Source organism: Centruroides sculpturatus, unplaced genomic scaffold (assembly GCF_000671375.1).
Source record: "Centruroides sculpturatus isolate CEXI.00-Female unplaced genomic scaffold, Cexi_2.0 scaffold231, whole genome shotgun sequence".
Lineage (NCBI taxonomy): Eukaryota > Metazoa > Arthropoda > Arachnida > Scorpiones > Buthidae > Centruroides > Centruroides sculpturatus.
Window position 1 is genome coordinate 247,637 of NW_019384443.1, and position 22,442 is coordinate 270,078.

The window sequence follows — 22,442 nt, forward strand, 5'->3', positions numbered from 1 at the left end:
GTTTGTGGGGGGCCACGATTTTGTTTACCCCCTTTGAAGATTAATAACTCCTGTGATTTTTGTCGAAAATTTCAGAAATCTTGCAGAGAGGTTTATTTATTAGGTAGATTTATTCTATTAAATTTTGGTAGTTAAAGATCGAGGGGGTGGGGAGATACAGGGGATCGTGTGTATCTCCAGTAGGGTCGGACTTAATGGCAAAGTTAAGCAAATCGTTGCTGGAGTTTGTACATAGATGTATACAAGTCTGACCGAAGAATTAGTGTTTTTGATACTGTTCTATAGTAGTAGTGTGTCCTCTACACTGGATATATATACTATCAACTTGGTTCTATACCGTTACCGTTTTAATTTTGTGTAGTAGAACACTAGCTAGCAACACGAGTTGGCATTTGGTTATTAAAAAAAAAAACCCTAAATATTTTTTGAGCCAACCTCTTTTTTTATTTGTTTGTTTTTCCATTAAAACTAGGAAGAGGAAGGATAAAGCTAAAAATTCTTCCCTTTTCTTTAAAGGCATCCATGGGTTTTTATTGTTTGTTGGTGTCTCTAAGAGACTAATAGAGTATCGATAAGATTCTTTTATGATCCATTCTTGTCAAATAGCGAAAGACTAAGTGAAAAGAATTTCTGAATGCGTGTCTTTACACAAAGACAAAAAAAGGGGGAGGAGAGCATAAAAGCAAAACATGTTATAAGAACAATATTTATCTTTCAGAAGTGAAGGGGATTTTTTCCACTTGCCAAAAACGTCTGTAAAGAAAGATAAGATAGGGGTGGAGAAAAGTTGCTTGTGTTTTTTTTTCTTCTATCCGACATTTTATTTGTCTATCGTTAATTCAATTAACAGCTAAAGTTTTATCAAATTATTGTGAGAGTTTTAGGATGGCAATTATCGAACGCTAAGTACGGGGGATGTTTTTTAGAGGAATTTTTTTCCTCCCTCCTCTTCATTCTCCTCCCCTCTAATCTGGTTTATTCTTCAATAAAACAGAAGGAAAAAAATTCCGCACCGAAGCCGTTCTAGAATAATAGTTTACTTATGAGTAATGTTACTATAATAGCATTAGAAACACTACTTTTATGGCTATAAATCGATTATAATTGACCGTGACAGTGTAGAATGTTATTGATTAAACTTTAAATAAATCAGGTTATTTGAGTAATGAATAAATCATGCCCCCTTTTTTTATTTAGCTTCAATAATGATTGATGAAAATAAATCTATTCAGAACATTCAACTTTATTGTTTTTGGTTATTTTTAACGTAGAAATATTCTTAAAAAACTTTATTCCTTGATATAATGTTACACGTTATATCGTGGGGCCTCAAACACCAAAAATTTTAACATTCAAGAATACAAGTAGTTAGTAACAACTTAGTCAGCATACCTTCTATACATAGAGTTGAATTGTACACCTACATATTGTATGTAAGGTTCGAGGAATGATTATTTTTTTACCCTAATTTCGGGCCTCAAACACTAAAATTTACATAAAAATTGATCCTACAATTAAGAATACACTAAAAATAGTTACTGTAGTAGTAGTAGTAGTAGCGTGTCAACACACCTTTTATATAGAGAATTGAATGGTACACCCACTTGCTGTGTGTGAAACGTTGTACCAAATACCGTTTCTATCTTATATATAAAAAAGTTGATGAATGAGTATGTTAATTCATTTGGAGACGTGAATAAATTGCCCTTTGACCCCGAGGATATGCCTGAAAACTATAGTTCTGCTTCATTAACGATCCTGAACACCCACGTAAAACGCTGTTTTGTTATATTTAAATCTGCTTGTTTTTTAATTTAATTGATTTTTAGAAAGGATTTAATTTATTATTATTATTGGGAATTACTCAAAACAATAAAAATATGCTCAAAGAATTTTTTTTGACTTAAAATAGCACTAGAAAATTCGAATTTAATTAATTTTATTGTTCCTTTTATAAAAAAAATTACTTTCTTTTGATTAAACTTAATTAAAACGGATTTAATAAGTGATTTACTTTGTTTTAATTAAAACTTGTTTACGTTTATCTTCTATTTAAGAGGATAAAGCCACAATAATTACAATTTAAATTTAAAAAAACTGTATTAAAAGCCTATTGGTTCGATATTTCAAATTTAAATTTAAAAAACACCTGTATTAAAAGCTGATTGGTTCGTTATTTTAGATTTAAATTCGTTTCGTTTCGATTTTAAAACATCATTAGTCGATGGTTTATAAATTAACCAATCAGAGTCAACTAAAATAGAATCGTTGCTCTCGGAACAGAACGATCGCTTATTGGTTAGAAAAATATTTAAAATTTGAAATTATATTAAAAGCTTATTGGCTATTTCTTTATTTAAATGAACCAATTAGAGAGAGTGCGGATTTAAATTACGATAAACGTAAGATAGAAGGACGACGTTCGTTGATTTAATACTTTTTTAAATTAAAAACCAATAAAATTAACGTGTATTTAAAAAAAAAACAGGTTAACAAATTATACGCCAATAATTAAATATTCTGCAGATTTATAACAAAGTACAGCGATACAATTTATTTTTATTGATGTTAGAAGTAATTAAATGATTTATGAGAACGTCATGCTACGTAATAACTCTAATCCAATAAAATTAAGTTTTATTAAATAACCTTTTCAATAATTACACATCGATTAAAATACGTAACAATAAAATAAATTTGAATAATTAAAAAAAAAAACAATTGGATAATTTTAAAAAACGTAATTTCAAAACGAACCTTATTGGTTAACGCAAATATAACTCGACCAATGAACGAGTATACGATATTTAAAATTAATAAACAATTCTGTTCAACCAATTAAATTCGTTTAATGCGAAAATACGTCATAATACCCGATATATTTTTGAAATACGTCACAGAAAGCATTTTTTTATTTTTAGTAGTATATTTATAAGATCATAAAGGTTAATAAATGGGTATTGGTTAAGCAAGCTCGTGAAAATTTCAGTAGAGAAACGTGTGGCAGTCAAGCAGAGACGTGACCCTGAAAAATAACCTTTAAGTAATAGTTTTCCTTTCGTGTTTCCACTTTCTCTTTCAACTAAAAACAAATGTCTGCAGTCGATAATTAAAGATAAAAACCTTATTTAGCTCTATAAAAAAAGCACATTGACTTTTTACTTACGACACGTTAGATTTTACGTTAAAAGCCTCATTTATTAATTTATAATTCTTGCAGAGAATTTTATATTAAAAAATGCTCCCTAAAAATTAACAATTTTCCAAAGGTTAAGCATTTTCCTCTAAAGAAAAGTGTTTAAATTTTTACTAAAGATTACATATTTTAAAATATAATCGACTGTCATTTTCAGGGATTTTTTTTGAATATTTTAATAATTGGGTCTTTTTCCCTAATTATTTCCTTGAATATATTCAAATTTGATCATCATCAAAATATAAAATTTAGGGATTTTTCCCTAGGAATTTTAACGATTATCCCTGAAGATTAAAAATTTCCCTACGACTAAGCATTCTCCCCAAAAAAGGAAAGATAATCGAACCTAATTTCCAAAAATTAAATTTCAGGGTTTTTTTCCTTTAAATATTTTAATAATTGGGAATTTTTTTCGTAATTATTTCCTTCAATATATTCAACGTTAAACTTTTATGATGTTAAAAATCTAAACATTAGGGATTTTTCTCTGGATAGGATAAAGAAAATTTCCTAGAATTGTCTCAGGAATTTTGTATTTTGTGCTTTAGTTTTAATAGTTTTACAAAATAATTTTAAGGTTAATTCTTAATGAACTGGTCTTTTTTTAACTTTTAATTTAAGGGAAACATTTTTAATATTATAATTTTAGGGTATTTATAATGGCGTTTAGAAAATATTTCATTTATTTTCCTAAAACATTCCTATAAAATACATTTCCTCAAATTTATTTCAAAGGACTTCTCTAAACTTTAGTAAAAATTTAAAATTTCCCAGGGAACTTTAAAAAAAACCCTAAAATTTAGGTAAAATCCTCTTTGGGAATTTATATTTTTTTTAAATTTAATTTTCAATTTTTAAGAAAAGGTTGACTCAGGGATTTTTTTAGGGTCGATTATTCTTTAAAATAAATGTTTAGGGAAATTTCTGAAAAACGACTTTTAAGGCTTTATGTATTGATATTTAATTACTTTAAGTGAAATTTTCTGTAAAAATTCCCTAAAGAAACGAACTTCTGTAAAAATCTGTCTTAGGGATTCTCTTCATTGTACTAAATATTTTTAATCACGTAGGGAAATTTTTGGAGAAAAAAAAACAATCTCTAGTTTTGGGAAAATATTTTTCCTTATACAAAGAGGAAAACGTTTTTCAAGTACATTTGTTTATGTCTAAACTACAGAAAAATAGAAAATCAATAGAATTTTAGAGAATATTCCTAAATAATAACCTTAAAAATACGTGTATATCTGAAAATATTGTAAAAAAAAATATATCAAAAATTTTTTCTAAATTCCCTAAAAAAATATACATAAATCCCTGAAGCAAGCGTATAAATTTCATTAATAGGGAATTTTCCCTAGAGTATCGTTTCTATCGATTTTGTTTCGTAAAGTTTACGATGCTATAAATAACTTTAACAGTTCTTATTTTTATTTTTGAATAATTTAGGGAAAATTCTGAAGGGAAAAAAATCGCGTGTTTTCGTGTCAAGTATTTTATTTTCCCTTAAAAAATATATTTTTATTTTAAACATTTTTTTTTCTTTTTAAGTCCAGAATTTATTAATTTAACTCTGTCCGCTTTCAGCATCACGTGACTATCCAGAAACTTTCGTACCTTGCAATCACGTGACTACTGTGACATCACTCTTGTCAAAAGTAACGTACGAATTACACCCCTCGAGTCGCGTGAACCGCTGAGTCACGTGAGTTTAAGGAGGAGAAAGATGTACATACAATACGTTACAAGTCACGAGGGGATCTGCCAGTCACGTGACATTACAATTTAAGTGAGGCTTACCTTTCAAATCACATGTTACATGCGAATGTTACACACTTTAAGCGTTTAAACATGACGTGTGTAAGAGAAAGACATGATGGAACGTAACGCGTAACGGTTTACGAAGAGTTCTCTTGTACGAGTTTCTGAGGAATGTTACGTATAGACGCGTATAAAATTATGTATGTGTGTAACGTAACACGTAACGTTATACAAGGTGTAATAATCCTAATGAATGTTACGTATAGACAGATTGTTTGATTAGTTAAACGAATTGTACGAATGTAACGTAACATGTAATGTGTATGCTCTTGCGGAATGTTACACATCTTAATACGGTTAGTCAAGCGTATACATAACAGAAGATATAAATGTAACGTAACGCGTAACGGTACACGAAGAGAGGAACGTTACGTAAGAGGCCTTCGTTCAAACGGCTAGTAAAACAAGACGTTATAAGTGAAAAACTGAACGTAACATAACGCGTAACGGTATAGAAAGAGTGTCGCGCTTTATATTCCTGCGGAATATTACGTACAGACAGACCTTACCCACATCGGAACGGAGGAGAAAATCGATAGGAGCACCACTGACGTCAAACGTGACGTCACCGGCACATCCGGGTACTACCTCAGCTGTGACTGTCGCCATAGTGGCAGAGTGGTGCAGAGAAAGTCGCATCTGCCACCACCGTCATTTTTTCTAAGGTGATCAAACGGAACGTTAGTCACGCGCCTTCCCTCGTGTTGACCCCCGGCGCCATATTGGATTCGAATCTCGACTCCTGTCAGATGGAACGTCGTCTAATGTTACGCGAACTGTGACCTCTGACCTGTGACGATGGTGTACAAAGTGTTTGTGCTAACATATTTGTTCTTCGCCCTCCATCGACATGCACTGGCTGAAAGGAGTGTGGGTGAGTAACGATGCTGTTCTTAAACACTAAGCTGTGAATGGTTACGTTACATCAACAGATGGTTATGCTTAGTGATGCGTTACGTGCAGATTTATTATGAGGGAGGTCGATGCGGTTTTTATGTATTCTTCCACTCCCTCTTCTCTGTTTACATTCCCTTAACCCGTACTTCGTTACACCTATCGTAACTGTTTATGGTAAATATTTTACACTATTTCGGTTGTTTATACGTTACACTCTCACTGTTACAAGATAAGGCATCATCCCTATCAACTAGTGTGTGAAAGATGCCCTATATTGAAACAGTTACCTTAAATCCACCTACACACGGCTTAACTTTCATATATTAAGAGGTTACGCTTGATGGAAAAAGAGGATGCGGAGGAGGAGGATACGATAAGAATTGATGAAGCTGATAAATATCAGGAGGGATGCTGCGAGTATAAAATTTTCACGTTGGGAATATTTTATTTCGATCCGTGTTGCGGGGGCGGTCTCTCTTTTTTCTTCTTCTTCTAGCTGTGTACTGTACGTGCGTGTGTCTGTCTCCGTTCCTTAATCAACAAGTCGATGTTGTTTTTCTTGCGTAGCCTTCATCAGAAGTACTAAGATGGATCAGGTAGATGTAAGCAGACAATTGGGTTGAGGAGCATAAATCATTTCTGATAACGTGAGCGCGAGACAGAAGAGGAAATGAAGGAGTTGGAAAATGAGAGGAAAATGCTACGGGGGAAGAAATATGAATTTAGGAAAATGTTATGCTCTTACTGATTTGCTAATTCTCCTTTATATACCTCTAGAATTGAAACCAGATTTAAGGGAAATTGGGGAAAGGTTTAAGAAAATTAGGGAAAGTTTAGGGAAATTGGGGAAAGGTTTAAGAAAATTGGGGAAAGTTTAGGGAAATTGGGGAAGTTTAGGGAACTTGGGAAAAGGTTTAAAAAATTAGGGAAAGTTTAGGGAAATTGGGGAAAGGTTTAAGAAAATTAAGGAAAGTTTAGGGAAATAGGGAAAGGTTTAAGAAAATTAGGGAAAGTTTAGGGAAATTGGGGAAAGGTTTAAGAAAATTAGGGAAAATTTTAGGGAAATTGGGGAAAGGTTTAAGAAAATTAGGGAAAGTTTAGAGAAATTTCAAACGTAACGTAAAGTTGATGAGTATTAATACTGTAATTCTTAGCTTCAGAACAGGAATTTACCTAAAAGAATTCTTATCTAGGAACAGTACATCCAAATTATCCTTCACCAGGTAATTATGAAAATAAAGGTAGAGAAATTCCTGGATAAGAACCCTCGACTCTATATAAATAACCATATCTATATTAAGATAAGTAATGCTGGTTAAGTGAGCAAAATCATTTTTATATGTGAAGTAAGTCGACATCCAGATCATATGTAGAGGCTGAAGATCAGCATCCACATCAGATTTACATCAACCAGATCATATTTAGTTGAAATTTATCAGCATCTACATAATACTTAGTTGAATTAGATCAACATCCCCCGATCACATTTAGAGGATGTAGACCCGCATCCACAACATCTTTAGATTAAGTAGCTCAGCATCCACGTCATACTTTTCTCATAGCGAAAATCAAGGAAAAAGGATAAGGAATTTAACAGAAAAATAAGAAAAAGCTTAAAAGAAGGGAATGATGCTGCAAAGGGAGCGTAAAAGGAGTTTCTAGATATGAATAAAAGAGAGAGAAGAGAAGAAATAATAGGAAAAAAAGAGAGAAAAGAAGGAAGAAAGGAAAGAACATTCTGATAATGAAAAAGAAGAGTATCGAGATAAAATATACAGGAAATGAAGAGGGAAAGGAGCGAAAGGATAGCCTGGAGAAGAGAAGCAAAGAAAGGCACAAGAGAGAAAGAGAAAGGGGAAAAAAACCAATAAAATCTTTTCCAACCATGCAACAATATCCAGAAGAAGGGGGGAATCAGACGAAGTGTCATTACTTTTCGCATTGTCTCCCCCCTCGCCCACATTACTGTCTAGTTACCGATTGCATGAGAGAGTTAAAAATCTTTTATCTTATTTAAAGCCAACAATATGGTTGCTGCATCACTTTACTCTCCAGCATCTGGCCATTTGTCCCTTGTCATGTTAATTTGTGCGTGTTTTCCCTTCTTGTGGATTATTTTCCTTCATCCGGGATGCGGAAACAAGCGAGAAAATTTTCCTAAGGGATCTCTCTCTCTCTCTCCTTTTTTTTTCGTTTGTTTAACTCCGTGGTGTCAATTTAAATTCTGGATTTTATTTTAATTTACTTTTTGGGGAAATTTGACATTCAAAAATTAAGAAGAGGAAGAAGAAGATGATGATAATGATGAACGATTTTAGATAAAATGAGATAATAAGAGGATATATGACTATATAAAGTGATGTGGAGGATGCTAGATGATATGATTAAAAAGCATGCAATAAAAATAATCACACTCACATATATACACACTCGTAAAATGGGATTAGTATGAGTAAAATGATGCTGGAGAAGGATATTAATGAGTATGGATGATAGAGTGAGTAGTAATATGAATGTGAGTGTGAGTATATGTGTGAGTTAAGCTTATAAATTCCATATAACGAGAAAAATAAACGTTTAGAAAGACGATAAGTAGTACAAAACTACAATAATCAGTAGAAAGAACGTGAAGAATTGATAGAAATTGCAAGGAGAATGACAGGATGCCAGGAGCAATAATATTTTCCGAATATCATGGGAGAAATAACATTCCAAAAGTGAAGCATCACAGAAAGAGAAGATTAAATATTTAATGTAAAAATATTTAAACATCTTAACCTCACAGTATCCTCAGAGATGAGGATAAAAATGGCGATTATCGTTTTAATTCTTAACTAATGAATTATTTAAATATTTAATCAAGGAAGAATGTTTTTTTTTTTGTGGAGAAGGAAAAGGGGAAAAAATATATATACAAATCGAAGAGAGATTAAACAAACAGACAGACACACGCACAGATTAATCACTTTGTGATTAAGTAATGGTTCCTCCCAAGGGATGAAAATTGAGCAAACAAGATCATTTTAATGATGTTCTTCACAGAATTTTATGTATTTTCCCTCACCCCATCCCCTTTATTATCTTATTAAATTTCTAAAATTAAAAGGGTGACCTTGAAATTTTTTAACCCCCCCAAAAATTGATAATTTTTATTTTGTCAACATCCCAAATTATCGATTCGTGTATGATGAAGAAGTTGAAACAGTCAGAGATATGATCGAAGTGTGTTTACTTGGGGGGGGATGTTTATGCTTAAGAAAATTCGATTTTTTGGTATTTTTAGGTGTTTATAACTTTAAAAAATCACCTAAATTTCCTGTCTTTTTTTTCTAATATTTACATTAAAAAAACCCCAAATTCTTTGCCTTATTTTTTACGATAAAGCTGCATTTTAGGTTTTTACATCAGAAAAACCTAAATTTTTCTTCCTTTTATAATGTCTACGTGTAAAAAAACACTTAGTTTTGTCGCCATTTTTATTTTTTTTTGCACTTAAAAATTATCTAAATTTTTATTTTCTCTTCTTCAAGGTGCTTAAAAAACTCAATTCTTGTCTTCATTTTTTAAGTTTACAACGAAAAAACACAGTGTTTTGACTCGTTTTTTACTACTTACATCTAAAAAAACACCCCAAATTTGTCACTCTTCTCTATAAATTTGTCACCTTTCCTAAACGTTTACACGTTTCTCTTCATCCACTTCCTTGTTTTCTTCATTATTTTATCCTCTTCTTCCTCTTTTCTTCTTTCTATAAAAGTATTTTTCTTTCACCTAACTCCTTTTATTTCCATTTCTTTCAAAGAAACCTCCTCAATTTTTCTTTCTTTCATTCTCATGTTTATCTTTATCCTCAAATTGATTACATTACCCTATTTTTCTTTGATTTCCCCTAAATTTTTCTTCATTTTCTTCTCTGATTTCTTGTCAAATTATAGAAAATTGAGTAAAATATTGAATGAGGAAAATTTATCTTGGAAAAATTTATATATATACATACGCTCACGCCACCATTTTTCCTCATCTTTCCTCAACCGAATGGAGAAAAATGGATGAAAAAGAAAGGATGCCAACTATTGATAAACTGCGTAAATCTCCATTAATACAAAGAGACAAGCCGACAATTGCTTTCATCTTTCCTCCTCTTCATCTTGGGATGCGTGCATAACATTTCTACATCATTTATTTAATCACGAGAGCCAAAAATTGATGCTGTCTTCCCTCCTTTCTGTCGATTATTTCCTAATGTTAAAAATATCATCATAATTTATAAACATTTCTCCAACTTTTAAATATTTTGACATTTTTTTTAGGAGTTATAGGGATATTTTGTGACTTTTTATCGATAGAATATCCCTTATTTTACCTTATTTTCTTTATTAAGGTGATATAAATTTCTTTACTTCATTGATGATTTCCCATTAAAAACTGTTAGCATCCTTCATCATCTAGATTATTTTTAGTCGATATATCATTAATTTTTACATAAAATGTTATTTTTGTAATAAAAGTATGTCACTAAGGTAGTATTTTCTTTAAAAATCTGTCCATTTTATCAATAATCTTCTTCTGAAAATATATCATCTTTCTCTCACTATAAGCATCCAATATGGCATTTTTAACGTTATACATTCCCCATATTAAATATGGAAATATATTTTCTATCATATTTATCTATAAAATAGCATAAATTTTAAATAATTATGCTAAAATTATCCAAATTTTCCTCATATTATCTATAAAAACTCACTTTTTTCTTCCTTTTCCATATTGGGATAAAAAGGATGATGCGGATCATTTTGTGATAAAATTCCGAAGAGAAATCTAGAAAATTGGATGTAAATAACAGTAAAATTGTTCTATAAACATTTATAAACTATATTATTATCCTACAAAGCTCGTTTATCTCATTTATCTCGTATCAAGTAGAGTGATGCTGGTTTAGTAGCAGGCTGCCAGCATTACATTTAAATGCATAATAACTCCAGAAAGGGATTTTTTTAAACAGCATTTTAACATCACCAGGAGCTTAGAAATGTTTTAAAAAAGTGCTTACAGACATAACTTTCCATCCATATTTATAAATCTTTACCCCATTGTGTTGCATCAATATTAGCTCCATCAACCTGCAGAGTAATGGGGCGGTAAGAGCAGAGGTCAAAGACATAACAATAGAATAGAATTCAAAGAATTTCCTTAGACAGGAAGATATTTTATACACACCCCCCATTTAATCTGTATCACGCATTTTGCACGTTAAATTTGCACTTCTTTTAGGGCTCTTTAACCGCTATTTCTTGCTAAAATTCGCTCATTTTGGGGATGGAAACTAAAATAAGGTATCCAAATCCTTATTTTTTGTATAAAAAATAAGGTTTTCTAGTAGTGAAAGTGGTGAATGGAGTGGGAAAAAGTATAAAAGTGAACACGAGGAGTAGTGAATGTTTTTCTTCTCCATACATCTCGATTCCTACGACTCAATAGAAAATCGTAGGAGTAGAGACGTGTAGAGAAGAGAAACAAGATAAAAAAAAAGATGGAGAAAAGATGCTGCTATAGAAGAACAAGAGGAAGACAAGCTCACGAAAGAAAATCGAGAATTTATCCATCAGATACAGCATCACTCTCTTCTAAACGCGAATTACACGGGTTATGACCTTATTAAAATTAAAATAACAGTAAAATAAATTAAAATATTATCTAAATTTTAAGTTAAATACGTATTAGTCGCATTAATGATAGGGAAAAAACGTGATTAATTAGCAGAAAGTTTTATAGATTTACATGTAAACTTACTTCAATTCGTTACATATAGAGCATTCACGAAAGTGATAATTGCCTTAAAAGTAAGAGGAACCACTCCATTCACATGGCCAAACATTAAAAGATGTGCTTCGTACATTTTAATACACCCCATCTTGAAATCAAAACATCTAAATTACACATCTTATGCTGCTATGGTAATAAATTACGACGCCTCACAATGACAGGGGTGTGGTGAACAGTAGTTTCATTTTAGATTGATTGGACGATTCCAACTACGTACTAATTTGGGTAAGATACAGCTAGGAAACTACAGAAACTACCAAAGAACACTGTAAACAAGTTAGGAATAAGATGTTGTTGTAGATGTTAGAGAAATAATCCTTTTCCTCTCCATCCTCCCATCCCAGTTGAATAAAATGAGATAAAGGAGAGATGAAATTTAATTTTATAATTGTAAATGCCATCGTTGGTAGCTCTTAAGGAGAAGGGAAGATAAAAATGTGATTTGTAATAGAGATATTTTTGTATGATGAGTAGAGAAGTGGAGACAAAACTCATTATTAATGATGAGGATGCTTAGTTGTGCGGTCAGAGAAGGAGGAAAGAAGATTAAGGATTGTTATTATTCTCCAAATTTTCCATATTTTTATGCCCTTTTCGACGAGGAGAGAGACTTTTATCTTTCGACGACACACTCCACATCACAGAAGAAAGTTATAATTTATATAAAACTTTAAAAAGTTTTATGCTATAAAAGTAAGAAAAAAAATGAAGATAATTTCTATTTTTTACATGAAAAATTATCCACTTTTTTATCAAATATTTTTCGGAGATAAATTATCTTCGAAATTAAAAATCCTTTTCTAAAGATTTATCAGTTAAGAGAAAGAGGAGGATGAGGAGGAGGAGGAGGAGAGGAAAAAACGTTTTCTCTAGAAATTGGATTAAGGAAGCTCAAGATTTTCGCCAAATTTACCAAACTTACATCAAGCGTAACGGACATGAGTTATAATACTTTACTTCTCTATTACCGTAACGTCTGGTTTATGTGATGTATGGTTTTAACCTGATGCATTATCTGAGATAAAACGTTACTTTTATGTTTCCTTCGCTTCGAGTTTCCTTTCTTATAATAAATTTTACTCCAAATAACAATAAAATATTATCTTATGATAATAGGAAATAGATATAACTATCATCATTTATAATATTTTTAATTAAACTGTACAGAGTTTGATTATCTATCGATATAAAAATATGATGCTGGAAAAAAGTGATGCGTAGGAATGAGTGATTATTGAGAAGAGTGAGGAGGAGGAGGAGGAAAATGATAAAAAAGTATCTTTCTTCCGGAAAAGTAAGGAGGATAGATGGAGTACTAGAAGATACTCGGAAGAGGAGGAGGAGGATGAGGATGCTAAGAAACATCCTTATGCCTCTCCTCCTCTTTTTCCACTATCGTTTGCTTCAATGTAATTATTTTATTTTATATTAAGCTGTTATATTCATCATCATCATCATTATTTTTTCTCTTCCCATCAGTGGTCGTTGTTCAGAGGTTATACTTGTATTTAACGATTTATTATTTTAAATTAAACTAACCCTCTTTTATCATCGTCTTGTTTATCATCCATCTTACCTTAATTTTCACAATTACACTAATTAAAATCTACTTTTTCCTTATCATCTTGAATCACTAATCGTCATCAGTCATGGGTGATTAAATTTCTCTTTTATTTTTGGATATTTTCCTCATCTAAACACAAGGATGATGAAGAAATCTCTAATACTTTCTCTAATTTTTGCTCTTCCTCATCACAGCATCATTGTGATGCGGAAGAGCAAAAATTACTCCAACTGTGTACTGATACGATGTACCATAATAAGTATAACTATGGTAATTTTCAGTATTTTATCATTTAAATTGTATAGAGTTCCATTAATGTTAATCCTCTTTGATAAATGTTAAGCAGTATTCTCTTCTCCACGTTTACTAATTTAGCAAGTGGTGTGGTAACATTTATGAAAATTACAAGAGCAAAATCGACTTCTGTACTAAATTAACCTTATAAAATCATTAAAAATTTCCTACAAAACTATAAAATACACGCAGTTTTATACTATAAATATTTATTCAGCAACTTACCTCAGCTATAAATTAAATTTATGTAAATTTTTCTATCTTGTTTTTAACACGAAACCATCGCCATTTTTCTTTTTTTTTATAACTTTTATTTGTAAACGTGATCATAATTTATTATTTTTATGGAACGTGCTTTATATATTTTATTATTTTCCATTTAAAGTAATAAATAATATAAACATAACAATAAATTTGGGAAAAAAATGTCGATGTTCCTCTAATGCTTTAATCTATTTTACCTGTTGATACTGGAGTGTATCCATTACGAATTCGTCACAAGGTTAATACCCTGGAGACACTCAAATTTCTTAATTTGAGAGTCTCTAAGGCACTGACCTTCGAGATGATTAAGGAATAAAATCATTAAAATGCCTTACTATAAACGTATTTTAACGTTTTTTAACGTCTCAAAACGTTGCTTAATTCACTAATTTTTAAATTTAAATGGAAGATTAAATCATTAAACAATTTAAACGTTTAAATTTCTTCAATTTAAAACGTTTAATGATTTATCTCTCAACATTGTAATATTGTTAAGAGGATGTAAATTAAGTTTATGAGGTTAAAATATTTTAGAATTAGGAATAATAAACGTGATTTATACATATTTTTTGGCCCGTTCTAATGATAAAAATCTCTAAAATATCCTAATTTAATTTCATATAAACGAATTTGTTCCAACGCCTGTAAATCACACTTTCCCTTATGACTACTGTCTTAACGGGGAAGCGACCATTCAGGGGAAAATTTATTTAATTACTTTAAATCGCTGTTTTTCTTGCGAATTAAACAATTTTTTCAACGTTAAAACATTGTTTATAGACCATTATAATGCTCGTAATTATTTAATGAGTGTAAATTATTTTAACTAACAGTTACTCATCGAAGAATAGGAGAGTTAGTATACTAATGTGTATATTGGAGGATTTATACGTTAATTCAGTCGATTTATCTGTATAATTATTTGAAATTCGTTCGATACTGAAGTTGGAAATTATAATTTTAACTGGAATTTCATAGAAATATGCGTAGAATAAACATTGTTTCAATGTAGAGTCTCTTAGTTGTCTACGTTACGGCCGAACCTCTAGGGATGTGGATAGATGGAGAGAGGCTGTAGGTGATGGATTACTATCGCCTGGTGTCCTAGGGTATTAGTTGTGACTGGCAGGGGTAAACAGATCACTCGACGAAATTGACTTGGGCGGTCCGGATATCGTAAAAATCCGCCCAAGAACACGACTTATTGACCCCCTGTTGCTTTCGTAAATCTAGTCACGTGCCGGGCATAAAAGACTTATAAATCAATTAATTGTGAAGGCGAGAGAGTGTAAAGTAACTCTCCCCTTACGTAACGTAAGGTTATACACCTACACACACAATAAAATATTAATAATAATAACAATATTATTAAAAAAAAACAAATTCAATGTAGTCGAGGTATACAAAACAAAATCAATAAAAATCGCTTTCCGAAGCTTTTCCAATTGCAACACGTCGTCATGGCAACTACCTCCTTTAAGCTTGTAAATCTGTGACGTCACAGGTAGATATATTATTATTTTTATGGGGGGTTGAGATATTTAATGAGGGGAAAAAATACGATTATTTTTTTTACTTTCTTACGGAGGGAGGAGAATTCATAAATATTCATCAACGTCTTGACCTTGTTCTCTTGTCAATCGTATGCGGGTTAAGGCTGTATGAAGGCAGAAAAGTACTGCAACAGGTCGCATTATAGACACGACTAACGTATACAGTAAAGTACACTAAGTTAATGCTTTTTTTTCAAGGTCGTTGTACCGATCGAAGTGTTACTTCTGCTTCTACTTTTTTAAATAAAATGGAAGGTAAAAAAAACAATTTATATCCGTTAAATCGTTAAAAGATCGCGATAGAAACCTGACGGGAAAAGAATTATTATAGAGCCTATGCACCTGTAAATGACACTTCTCCGCGTGTAACTGTGCTTTGAGGTGAAGACGTCTCGATGGGGTATTTGAAAATTTAATATATTCCAGTCGAATTTAACGCGTTATGAATAATTTTACAGTTTCTTCAAGTAAAATTTAAACATTTTTACTTCCCCAATTTATTATTTTTTTTATTTATGATAAAATAAACAATATTTCTTAACTTAAATATAACGTGTTTTGTAATGATTATTTAACGTTGTAAAGCTTTAATAAGCATCTCATTTGAATGTAGATAACGTTGTAAAGTTGATTTTTCTTTAGTTCGGTGACTAGAATAGAGATTAGGAAGATAAATTCAACCAAATTAATTTTTAATCTTGAAAAAAGTAAAGGAAAAAAATCCATCTTTTATTCACTTAACTTTACAGAAAACTTAGAATAACGTATGATAACTTGACTTGATAAAAAAAAAAAATGGCCAATTAAGATATAGAATTTTCATAAATTTATCTATTCATTCATATAAATTTAATAGAGATTTTTTAAACTATAATATTCTCCAATTTTTTCTCCTAAAAAAACCATCGATTCTATACAAATTTAATGCTTAAAAGGTATGTTAAATATATGTTTAATTAATAGCTAAGGGTATAATATATATATATATTTTTTTTCTCCCTCTGCTCCTCCTTTACTAATATAAATAGAAAGTTATCCAACTTATAAAGGCAATTCGTTCACGGTTCCATTCATAAAAAAACATTCATCCATGTGCAAGTAACGATTAGACTGTTACACGTGTCACGTCAGCAATCGATAAGTGTGACGAAAGAAGAAAAATCAATGAGGTGGAAGCTTGGTGACGTCACTTACTCAGCAGTAAATAGAACAATTGGATATTAATAATAAATTTATTTATTATAGACCAATAAAAAATAATTTTATTATAATTTAATTTATTCTGCTCCTGTTAAAACTCCTCTTTTTTTTAAGAGATAAAAATATGTCTGTATTTATTATCCTTTTTTTAAAATAGATTTTCCAATAAACTCGCTAGTAAATTCTTTTTTTTTAGTTATATTAAAGTGATTATCCCAGTTATCTCAATAACAAGAGATCATTCCTTTAGATTATCCTTTATAAACGTATATATTAAAGGTTATTTTCCTCGTTAGTTGATAGGAAAATCATCTTAAATAGTCAATTCTCTTGGACTTCCTTTATGAAGGAACATTATTAGAGTAAGAGGAATTTATTTTTATTACACAAAAATCATATTTTTTCTTATCGAAAAGTTATTATTTCTTTTTTCCTATAATATCTCTCTAAATTGAAGAAAATTTTTGTTTCGAAGAGCAGGAAATTATCTAAATTGTAGGAAATTTTCTAGCGAAAACAGGGAAAATACGTTAAATTTAGGGAAAATTTAATAAAGTAGTAGTACGTAATTGAGGAAGATTTTGTCGTAAATTGAAGGAAAATAAAGGGAGATTTTCAAAATTTAGAGAGATTGTTTGTTTTAAAAAAATATTCCCTAATTTAGGGAAATTTCTAAAGAAAATTGGAGAAATTTTAAGGTTATTTTAAGATAAATTTTTAAAATTTTTTCTTAGCAAAAAAATAAATAAGAGAAATTTAGTATTTTAGTTGCTACGTAACGTCGATAGGTGGCTCCACATTCGACCCACGCTAGATAGCGCTACAAAGCGAGCGATGACGTGTGAGCAGCGCGTGGCGCCCACGTACCTGTTACCATGATAACGCTCCCTAGACAAGAACTCGACTCCTGTAGCAACGTGGGCGGATACTTAATATAACGAACGATGTTTCAAATAAAAATAAAATTTAAAATATAAAAAAAAAACAGGTACAAAACACGGTAACCTTCCCGTATCGTCCTTTCCGTCGCCATCTTGTTTCTCAGTGCGCAATTTGAATAATTAATTGGGGAAAAAAAAATTTTGGTAAAAATTCGCCTTTATACGTACATGTCGCCATCTAGGGTAGATAATATGAACTATAATTTATTTATCTGAATTTTTCTCGTGTTTTTTAATTGGTTTAATATGCGAAATTACTAAATATCTAGTTTAAATTTGACATTTTCTGCTTCACTTGCCGCTTCCTAACGTTGAACGATGTTAAAATTTAATTATTAATCAGTCACGGATATATAATAAGTTACATTGAGTATAATGAACGCGTGATGGAATCTCATCCATCCCCTGTCACGTGCCAACCCGTTTTGAAGATTGTATAATTAACTTTTACCTTCAAAAATTCTTATCTAATTACCGTTTGTTTAATAAAAATAAATTTAAAACATAAACCAATCAGCGATAGTTTTATTTCGAGACTCCAACGTTTATTGGATGAAATTTGAAGACGTATAAATTTAAATTTAAATTTATATTTAAAAAAACTGATTAGTTTTGAATATTGATAACAGATGGCACGTCAGTGACTGATAGAAAAATGGAGATTTTGGTCAAATATTTTTCGTAAATTTTGAATATTTTTATGAATATTTTATTCAGTTTTATGTTATGAATTACATATTGCATTTTTTAAAATTTTTTTAAAAGTATTTTTAGATAAATTAATATCTGCTTGGTAATGCTATTACCTAGCGCCATTTTTCCCCCTCTGATTATTAATGTAAACATGCTTGATCACGTGATTAAGTATCCGAATCGATTTTCGTTGTGGCTCGAGGTAGAAGTGAAATTTATTTACCACACACTTTCCTAGGTCACGTGATCTGCTATAATTTGCAGTATAAGCGAACGTGACGTCGATGGGGAAACTTTTATTTTTTATTTTTAGAATTTTAATGCCATTCACGCGAGTAGAAGTAAAATTAAACATGTCGATTGTGTAGTGAACATTGTAGAAAGTTAAAATAATATAGTCGATCATAATAAAAACGCAGTTTGCGTGACGTACGAGAAATACAGTAGGCTACGTGACCACTCGACTGTACTAAGTCCCCTTTGCCAGGCATTTTAAAGAGCATGGATCACGTACCCTGGCATTTTACGTAACGTACATATTAAAAACTTACGTGATTCGACCTTGATATGAAACCAATAATCTTATAATGCAACAAGATCCCTCGTTATAACGCGTTAATGCGTCAATTCTATTAGCGTCATAAATAACACTAAAACTATGTATTGACGTTCATTATTAAAGTAGAAAAAAGTAAACCGTATTCTAAATTCTTCGTTATAGCGTCTTTATCATTTATATATGCATTGTTTCTTAAATACAATACGTACTTTATGATGGAGGTATGATATTAAGGGGGTCCTTGTTGTGTTAATTCCAAATATTTTAGTGTTATGTACAAGATTACAAACTCAATTCCTTGGTAATTATGATGAAGAGAACTTTGGAGTTTAATTCCCTTGATATAACGCCATTATTACCACGAAGGGGATTTAATACTTAATGCCATTTCTATAGAACATTAAGCGTATAGTCCCTACATCGTTATAAATATCATTAAAATGATGAATTAATTATACGCTAAATTCCCCTGTTATAACGGCTTTAATAAGAAGTTATTATATGTTCTAGAGTTATTTAATATTATAAAGATTATCATATATTCATTACGAAATGTTCAGTTCATTTGTTATATCGAATTTAATACGTTAAAGTTCCTCTACGCTCCTTGTTATAGTGTTCATTATACTCCTCCTTGTTATAGTGTCAAAGATAAAGAAATAAAAATATCCCTCGTTATCAGGTCACTGACGTTATTATGAAAGAATTAAATAATATACTACTTTCTTTATTTATACGAAATAATTTATTATATTTTCAATTCCCTCGTTTTAACAATATGGCGAGGATTTTAAGCTTTAAAGAGAAGAGACTTTGTAATGAGAAAATCAATGTTATCTCATATTAATGCTTCTATAACGAGGAAATTGAATTATATGCTCAATTTCGCCATTCAGCATTTAAAACGAGGCGAATATCGTTAATTTCTTCGATATAACGCAATTAATAGGTCAGTTTCAACAATAAAAATAATCCTTATTATTGTAACTGACATATAACGGTTACGAAATTCAAATTCATAAAAAACGTTTCGTGTAATTTGATTGGTCAGTTTAAATTTAAAAATTTAAATCACGTATAACTGATTTTTTGGGGGGTAATTTTTTTAACCACGTGATCATGTAGGAAATCCGATGACCCGGATGAAGAGAGGAGGGGGAGGGGAAGGGGGAAATCTATTAAAACGAGGAAGAATTAAGGAAGACACTTGACCTAAAATCGGTCACGAAACACAGTCAATCACGCGACAAGAGCTTAGACAATCTCACGATGTGTCAGTGTAGGGTGCATTAGAAGAATGGGGTTAGGTTCTGTACGAGTGTGCACTTTACCTTAGATTAATTAGTAGGAAGGAGCAGATAGTGATTAAAGCTAAAGTTCAAAAGGTGATTGGGAAGCTGAGAAGAATCTAACTCTGCAATCACCATCAAGTGTCCTGGGATGACCTTTGATACGCGCCGGAATAATAATACAGTTAAAATTTGAATGTAGAATATAATGGGTGAAAGGGGGTGGAATTTAGAATATAAAAAAATAAAATAAGTAAAAATTTCTATCACCTACTAGGCATTCTTACATAATAAAAAGATACAGTGATGTAACAGGGTGTGATTAAAACAACTTATAATTTTCCATGTAAAAATCAAATAAAATTAAAAAATTCTAAAAAATAACGTGTCACATAAGGTACTAAAACTAATTATAAGCAAAATAAATATAAATGTATAATAGCAATATAATTCATAGAAGACATACAGTTTAATATAGGAAAATTATTTTATAAGATTATTTTTTAATAAAAAATTCTTTAAAATTTAATTAATAGTTTAAACCTATTTTAAGTATAAAATTTTAATATTTTGTTTAAAAATAAAAAAATAAATAAATACTAATTAAATATTTTAAAAATTGCAAATTTCTACAGTGGCTCCATCTTGTATTCATTAATATCATTAAACATTAGCATAAGTAAACAATTTTAATTATAATATTGATATTTTTAATTATTTAAAAAAGAATTGAAGCTAAAAACTTTTAAAAAAATTATATACAGTAAAACCTGCCTAAAGGGAAGAAATTCTTCAAAACGTTTAGGCAGGTTTCCATTTTAAACAGGTTTTACTGTGTTTATTTTTTTCCTCCTTAATTTTTTACAGGTTAAGTTTATAAAATAAATTTAAATAAAAACTCATTAACGAAGATATTAATAAAGTAAAAGAGGGAGAGGGAAAAAAATTTAATAAAGTCCATTTAAGGGGTAAAAAAAAATTAGAAGAGGAAGAAGAGGAAGAAGAGGAGGAGGAGGAGGAGGAGGAGAACATCTCGTAATTTGTTTGCAGGGAATTGTTTCCTTTAATTAGTAACTTGACCTGGTAGGATCCTCAAATTTCAAGTCCATTTGTATTGACGTTGCCATGGTAACCGATTACGGTACTCGAATTGGAAATTTGACACGTAAAACGTCACAAAAAGCCACCCCTGCCTCACTTCTTATCAGTTATAACGCATTACGCATATTCTTCTAAGAGCGTTGTTAAAGCCGCCACGTCAATTAATTAAAGAAATTTTAAATAGCGATTAAATATTTTTTTTAATATTTTAATTTTAATTATGAAACCGAATTTAATATCAATTAAATTCCGTTGCGAGTGGTGGCGCTTCGTACGTATGATTGTACGCTGTCGCCATCTGTTATTAGATAAAAACACTATTTTTTTAAAAAAAGTACGGTAAAAACCTGTCCGAAACGGAATCTGTATAAAACGGAAACATGACTAAAAGAGAAAAATTTATTTTTAAAAATAAAATAAAAATTATAAATAAGTAAAATTAATTATTTTTGTAATTATAAAAGGTTTTTTTTTGTATGTTTAAGCATAAATATGATATAGTAAAACCTGTGTAAACCGAAATTGCTCGGTATCGAATGTTTTTTTTCCGCATTGGCAGGTTTTTAACAGAAAATTTCTCCATTCTGAAGAATTTTTTCCGTTTAGGCAGGTTCAGGTTTCGTTTTCTACAGGTTTTACTGTAATTACTTTTAAATCATTTATTATTATATTTGTAATGTATATAAACAGAATTTTAAGATTTAAAAAATACAATTATATTGAAAGATTTAATACTGTCGAACTTCTAATAAACTCCACCTGTAAACAGTAGCCATTTTTTTCAGGAAATTTTAATTTTTGAAGTAATACGCGTGCAAAATAACCTCCAAACGACGGAAATTTTACATGTTTCTGTCAGTAGTTGTTGCAGACGTTCGATTATGTAGTGAAACCTGTCCAAAACGTTACATGAATAAAACGGAAACCTGCCTAAACCGGAAAAATTCTTCGGAAGGAAGCGATTTTCTGTTAAAAAACTTGCCTAAACCGGAAAAATTCTTCGGAACGGAGCGATTTTCTGTTAAAAAACTTGCCTAATAGGAAAAATTCTTCGGAACGAAGCGATTTTCTGTTTTTAAAACCTGTACAAAACGGACACTTGCCAAAACGGGAAAAAAAACATTCAAACACTGAAACCGCTCGATTCCGGTTTAGGCAGGTTTTGTTGTATTTACATCTTTATATATGGCCTAATTTTACTTATTATTTACAGTTTGATACAAAGAAGTTTACATTTTACGTACGCA

The 22,442-nt window shown here is 30.6% G+C and overlaps 1 protein-coding gene across 1 annotated transcript in view; it reads left to right on the forward strand.

Moving 5' to 3' along the window:
- Window positions 1-5,598: 5,598 nt before the first annotated feature.
- The window catches only part of LOC111620229 (receptor-type tyrosine-protein phosphatase N2-like), a 135,663-nt gene continuing 118,819 nt past the window's right edge, over window positions 5,599-22,442 (forward strand). Inside the window, exon 1 of the mRNA XM_023362130.1 lies at window positions 5,599-5,888. Coding sequence (XP_023217898.1) covers window positions 5,813-5,888 — 76 coding nt within the window. The 5' untranslated portion in view covers window positions 5,599-5,812. The remainder of the gene's footprint in view (window positions 5,889-22,442) is intronic.